The following is a 6,312-nucleotide window of genomic DNA, read 5'->3' as shown; positions in this document are numbered from 1 at the left end:
GTGGAGAGAGCATTTTCGTCAATGAAGCACATAAAAAATGAAGTGCGGAATAGTATTGGTAATCAATATTTAAATGATTGTCTAGTGTATTGCATAGAGCGTGATGTATTTATAAATGTTAGTAATGATGTCATTATCGATCGTTTTCAGAATATGAAAACTCGTCGAGGACAATTGTAAATGAATGATGAATATTTATAATATTATTGAAAGTTTTAAATTTGTTAACTTCATGCTTTTAGTGTGGAGTGAGGATTTGTATTATCTTATTATTTATATTTTATTGATTGATTTATGATATATATTGAAAGACGAATAATTTAATCAAATATAAAATTAATTTAATCAATAAGTCTATTTGGCACCCACGGACTCTAAATCCTGGATCCGCCACTGATGACACCTACTATAATCCACCAGTAAGTAAGCCAATCCGTAACCCAAAACAACAAGTAATGAGCATATGGGTAGAAAGAACGCGGAAGCGACAATTTAACAACTGAAATAGAGAACAGGTGGAAGCAAACCAAAATATATATACAATAAGATCCCTCTAGAACCTGGAAGTCACAAGTACAGAGCTCCTAGTACAAAAAGAGTACAAGTCCCAAAAGTGGACCCAAAAATACAAGGCTTGTCTCAGAAAGCAAAAGACTAGCCAACAAAATACAGATATAGACAGGTAAGTATAGGACGCCATGTGCTCACTCTCGTCTCGGAACTGAAGCTGCAGCAAGCTCGAATATCAATGTCGGTAACTGGTGCTTGGACTTGCATCATTAAACAAATGCAGAGTGTAGCTTGAGTATTAAAACAAGTACTCAATAAGCATCATAGGCCGACTGAGCAAGAGAAGTAAAGCAATATGAAAAACGAGAATAAAGCACAAACAAAGGTCAAGAGACCGAAAGTTGAAAGAAATGCACGTGAGTGTACTAAGGACAAAAATGAAATAAGTACAACTAACTAAATCTAACTAGTCCCTTATTAATCCAGAAGGTACACTCATGTGCAAGTTTAAGTAAAAACTTGAACGGACCCCCATAAGCCCAACAAATACACATAATAGCTAAAACTACTACGAGCATGTCACAGTGAGTCCAGAGCCGGAGGGTGCGTGACCCGTACCTCGAACCGCGAATAGATCTCCCAAAAGAACTGAACCACAAGAAATCTCGTCATAAACTTTTTAAAAATATTTTTTATATGTTTTGTATGGCCATAATAAATGGAAGTTTTATTAAGTAATTACACAAATTATAAGAAAAAAACAAAGAAATAAAAACTTGGTAAGAGTTGGGCTAGTTGGGTTGGGATATGACCTATTGTTTAGCCCATTCTTTGATGCATACCAAGTAACCTTTGGCCAAGTTAATGACTTGCCCATTTATTGGTTCTACCCATCTTGACAAGCACAAATCACCTTAACTCGCCCATTTGACACCGCTATCCTGCATGGCGGACATTCCAATTTCTATTATATCACTAGAAAACAGAAGCCCTTAAGCATGTTCAACGTCTGGTAAAGTTTTGCTTTTTTGGGATGGAAAGGTGAGTTTGGGGGTGTTCGCGAACCATAAATGTTGTTTCTTCTCCTAGATGTAAGTGTTGATTCCAGATCTACAAAACACATGTCCCCTTAAGTGCTCTAACCAATCATATTCTGACCAGGCTTTGAAAAACTTCGAGATCACCAATTTTCTCGAGAATCAAGGGGTCAAGAGCTTAATCTTGAACCCTCACCATACCTTGTTGATAAGAGGTTAAGTAGTTACAGACTTACCGATGGTTGCGCAATTTAGGAAATTTAGGTTGTGATGAAGTGGTATCAGAGGTTCACGGTCTTATGAAAAGTTATGAGCAATGTTACCTTCAAGAGGCTACAAGGCTTATTAGTAAATTCCTTTCATGGGAACAAAGTTGGAAAATGACAATCTCTTGCTGTTCATATTTGATGCTTCAGGAAGAGAGATGTGTGCCAAACTTAGTTGGCATTTTACTCATTGCTAAACTTTGACATTCTACGTGCATTTCACTCCCTAATTCTTAGGCTTTTTCTCTTGAAGTCATAGACCAAATAAGGCATATCTGTCCAAGAATTTAATCTCTCTGCTGAGCTATGGAGGAGTCCAGAAAGAATACTTTATGGAGCTTTTGGGAAGTGCACTGGAAGAGACGAAACAAGTATATTTGAGGAAGCGTGCAGCTCTAAAAGGTAATAGCAGAATCAGATACTCCTATTGCATTTATCTTCTTATGCTGTTAAGTCTTGTAACATAACCGTGGAATCACCCATACTGCAATCTTATATTCTGTAGTGTTCTTTTGTCGTAATATGTTTACTCCTCAGTCATAGAAAGGTAGGGAGGAATAAGTGTCCAATTATTTCTGTCACTATCTCATTTAATTTGTGAAACCTGTCAGAACTTATTTGCTGAGTCATTTCTTCAACTCTTCAAATAGTTGTTATCAACTATAGAGAAATGGATGATGATTGTCTAACAGCAAGGATGATATCGTCTGGGATACCTCTCAATGAACCTCATCTCCGTGCTCGCTTGTCTAGGCTTGCAAAGATTGAAAGAACTAAGCTTAGAGGAGGAAAGCTTCCTATAAGTGACAGTTTTTATCTTATGGGAACAGCTGACCCCACTGGTGTACTGGAAAGCAATGAAGTCTGTGTTATTCTGTAAGTAGACTGAAAATCATTATCTGTACAAGCTTTTGGAGCTTTTATATGTTTTTTATATTCTGTGTTTGAGAGATAAGGAAATGTACCTGCCAATGGCAACTGTAAGGATGTTTATAGTTTGACCCTGCTATCTGACCCCCCTCCTATTCTGAGGATCTATATTTTCAACAGGATGCATTGCCTTTTTGCATTCTAGCGGTGTGGCTTAACTGTTCCTTGACAATAAATAGTGACCCAAGGAAATCATGATGGTTACAAGCAAATGAATTCCTATTTCACCAATGTATTTTTGTTTGTTGCTTCCATCCATGACTTTTTCTGTCTTCCTCCATCTTTTAGACACTATCTTTCTGCCACAATGTGTAGCAACTTAAATTCTTTGTTTTGTAAGTTTTAACAATGATAATTGATAACTGAGGAGAGATGCTGAAAATGACATTTACAATTATTTTAAATTATATTGAGCTAAGGTTTTCTTCCAAAGAGAATTTAAGCTTTGAAACATGATAATTAGTTTAGATTCTGATCTAGTATGCTTATTTTAATAATCTCATTTTATGGGGAATATCTCAGCTTCTGATCCCTTTATCAATTGTGCATCACATATGCAGAGATAACGGCCAAATATCTGGGCGTGTTTTGGTCTATAGAAATCCTGGTCTTCACTTTGGAGATGTACATGTGATGAAAGCGCGATATGTGGAAGAGCTTGCAGATGTTGTTGGTGATGCCAAATATGGTATATTTTTTTCAACTAAAGGTCCAAGGTCAGCTGCTACTGAGATTGCAAATGGTGACTTTGATGGTGATATGTATTGGGTTTCCATAAACCGTAAGGTTGGTTTTCAGATGATTTTTCTCAAAGTTACTCTCTGGAAGGAAGAGAGCATACTTATTGTTAGATTCCACATTGGTTGGAATTTAAAATGGATTTTCTTATATGGTCTTGGGCGATCATGAGGTAGCTTTTCAGTTAGGTTATGTCCAATGTCCATTTCTCATGATGATATCAAAATCAGGCCCATCCCAGTTGTATCGATGTTTACTCGATGTTGGGCTCCCATATTGTATTGTCTACACTCTAGATGTCTAATCTTTGGCGTGGGTGTGTGGTGTGTGTTGAGTCCCACATTGGTGTGGGAGGTGCAATTTGGTCTCTTTGTATGGTCTTAGGCAATCTTCATCACATGAGCTAGTTTTGGTGTTGAGTTAGGCCCAAGGTTCATTTTCTTATCATGGTATGAGAACCAATGTTTATCTCAATTTCTTGGTTTATCCAATGTTGGGTCCCCATGTTATATGCCCATGCTCTAGATGTCCAGTTCTGGGTATGCTGGAGGGTGTAAGATTATATCGGTTGGAGATTTAAAAATGGGTCTCTTTATACAATCTTGGGCAATCCTCCCCTCATGAACTAGCTTTTGGGGTTGAGTTAGGCTCAAGATCCATTTCTCATCACTTACATCTGTTTCATGCTGGGTATTGATTGTTTACTAGAATTTCTGACTACCTGTCTTGGAGGAATACAGTTGTACAACATTTGGTTTTACTATTTCAGGTAGTAGATTCTTATACAACAAGTAGACCATGGAGTCGCATGCATTCAACTCCTAAGGCAGTTAGCAAAAAGCCAAGTGAATTTTCAGCTGATAAATTGGAATATGAGCTTTTTAGGCAATTTCTGGAAGCAAAGTCTAAAGGGTATGCTTACTATTTTATTCTGATGTTTAATTTAAGAAGTTCAGTAATCTGAACACCATCATTGTATCCAGAGATATTTTGACTTGTCTTCCGCTTCAGAGGGATTTAACAGGCAAAGAAATGGTTTCTGATATCCAGCGAGCTGGCATGTTTTCTAGTTATATTTTCTTGGTTGGAGAAACTATCTAGGTGGTCGATAATGGGAATTGAGAGAAGTACAAGACCAGTAATACTACCTCCTAGATGGCCTGCTGAATATGCAACGCTTATCGTCAATTGCTCATCATTTAATTCAAAGTTCATGATTGAATCTGAGTATTTTGAACAATCTTGTTTTTGTGATACTTCTAACCATAGCTAACACGTTCATTTATTAATTGTTCAAAATTTTTTATAGCCTTTCTTCCTTCTTGTTTCTAATGTAGTCCCTTTCTGCTGTTTTAGTGCCAATATGTCTGTGGCAGCTGATAGCTGGCTGGCATTTATGGATCGTCTTCTGATGCTGCGAGATGATAATGTGGATGAGATGCATAGCTTGAAAGGCAAGATGCTTCACTTGATTGACATCTACTATGATGCATTAGATGCACCTAAAAGCGGGAAGAAGGTTAATTTAACTTAAATTCTGCCCTCGGTTTGGTGGCTGTATTTATTTTATCTATTTCTCTAACTTTTCTATTATGATACCTCAAACTGCTTATGTTTGAACCAAGAAAGTTTTACCAACCACCAACCTTCCTTTCAGCTTGAATGCAGAGTTTCTAACACATTGCATGTTATTCTGGCAAGACAGGTTAGCATCCCTCATGATCTGAAGGCAAACAAGTTCCCCCACTATATGGCAAAAGGGAACTCCCTCAGCTATCATTCAACTTCTATTCTGGGTCAGATTTATGATTATGTCGACACATATCCAGATGAAGATTTGTGTATAACAGGTTAAAGCTCCCCTATTGCATGCAAAAGATTTGGGCTGGTGTTTCCAACCGTCTTTTATAGTTTAAGAAGCCCCATTGTTGCATAGTGTTTGAGCTTATGTTTTCCTATTGCATGCATAAGATTTGATGATTCAATTGAAAATTATAGCAGTTGAGTGATGATTGTGTTGCTTCTTTGTTGTGTGTAGAGATCTCTAAACTGCCTTGCTTTGAAGTTGAAATCCCTCAAACATGCATGGAATTGTGGAGAGGAAGATATGAAGAGTACAAAAGGATATGACACGGGCCATGAACTTAGGTTGTGAACTTAGAATCACCTCTTGCAATGAAGTTATAAACAAGTACAAGAAGGTTAGTTTTTCCTTCATGTCAATTTTCAGTCGCACAGAGATTGTCATTAACAAATATTAAGTTGATTTGTTGCAATGCAGTTGCTATATGGTGCTGTGGAGTTTGAACAAACTGTAAGAAAGACTGAAGACATTTTCGACGAGGCCCTTGCAATATATCATGTAACATATGATAATGCGAGGATCACATACAGCATAGAGAAATGTGGTTTTGCTTGGAAAGTAGCTGGTTCTGCTCTGTGCAGGATCCACGCCATGTATCGCAAGGAAAAAGACTTGCCCATTTTGCCATCTGTTTTGCAGGAATTACTCTAGACATATTGTAACATCGAAGTGATCAATAAATATCTACTTAGCATTCTATTCTATGTGATGACGTCCAAATTTACTTCTCAAACATAGACATAACAATATAGTTAACCTATTTTTTTTTTTTTTTTTTTTTTATTATTATTATTTTTGGCAAATTTACGACAGTGTCTAGCGGTCTTTTATTAGAAATAAAAATCTCAATAGGGATAAGTATAACAAAGGGGGGCTAGGCCTTACTTTACCAATCCTAATGCAGTAACAAACTTCTACTAACTAACAAGCATGAAGAAAATACTAGCTAGAAAGAACTAGGTATTTT

General features: G+C 36.9%; 1 protein-coding gene across 3 annotated transcripts in view; it reads left to right on the top strand.

Moving 5' to 3' along the window:
- Positions 1-6,049, top strand: part of LOC102579148 (probable RNA-dependent RNA polymerase 5) — a 60,988-nt gene extending 54,939 nt beyond the window's left edge. For 2 of the 3 annotated variants that reach the window (XM_006338799.2, XM_015308310.1), the window contains 8 exons: positions 2,067-2,215; positions 2,464-2,689; positions 3,304-3,529; positions 4,251-4,393; positions 4,838-5,000; positions 5,187-5,331; positions 5,520-5,682; positions 5,763-6,049. In XM_006338799.2, coding sequence (XP_006338861.1) covers positions 2,067-2,215; positions 2,464-2,689; positions 3,304-3,529; positions 4,251-4,393; positions 4,838-5,000; positions 5,187-5,331; positions 5,520-5,611 — 1,144 coding nt within the window. In that variant the 3' untranslated portion in view covers positions 5,612-5,682; positions 5,763-6,049. Of the gene's footprint in view, positions 1-2,066; positions 2,216-2,463; positions 2,690-3,303; positions 3,530-4,250; positions 4,394-4,837; positions 5,001-5,186; positions 5,332-5,519; positions 5,683-5,762 lie in introns of those variants that run through there. The other variant, XM_015308307.1, reaches the window with a different exon arrangement.
- Positions 6,050-6,312: the final 263 nt, after the last annotated feature.

Source organism: Solanum tuberosum, unplaced genomic scaffold (assembly GCF_000226075.1).
Source record: "Solanum tuberosum cultivar DM 1-3 516 R44 unplaced genomic scaffold, SolTub_3.0 scf00005, whole genome shotgun sequence".
NCBI lineage: Eukaryota > Viridiplantae > Streptophyta > Magnoliopsida > Solanales > Solanaceae > Solanum > Solanum tuberosum.
The sequence above is the reverse complement of the archived record's forward strand: the minus strand, read 5'-3'. Positions and strand labels throughout refer to the sequence as shown.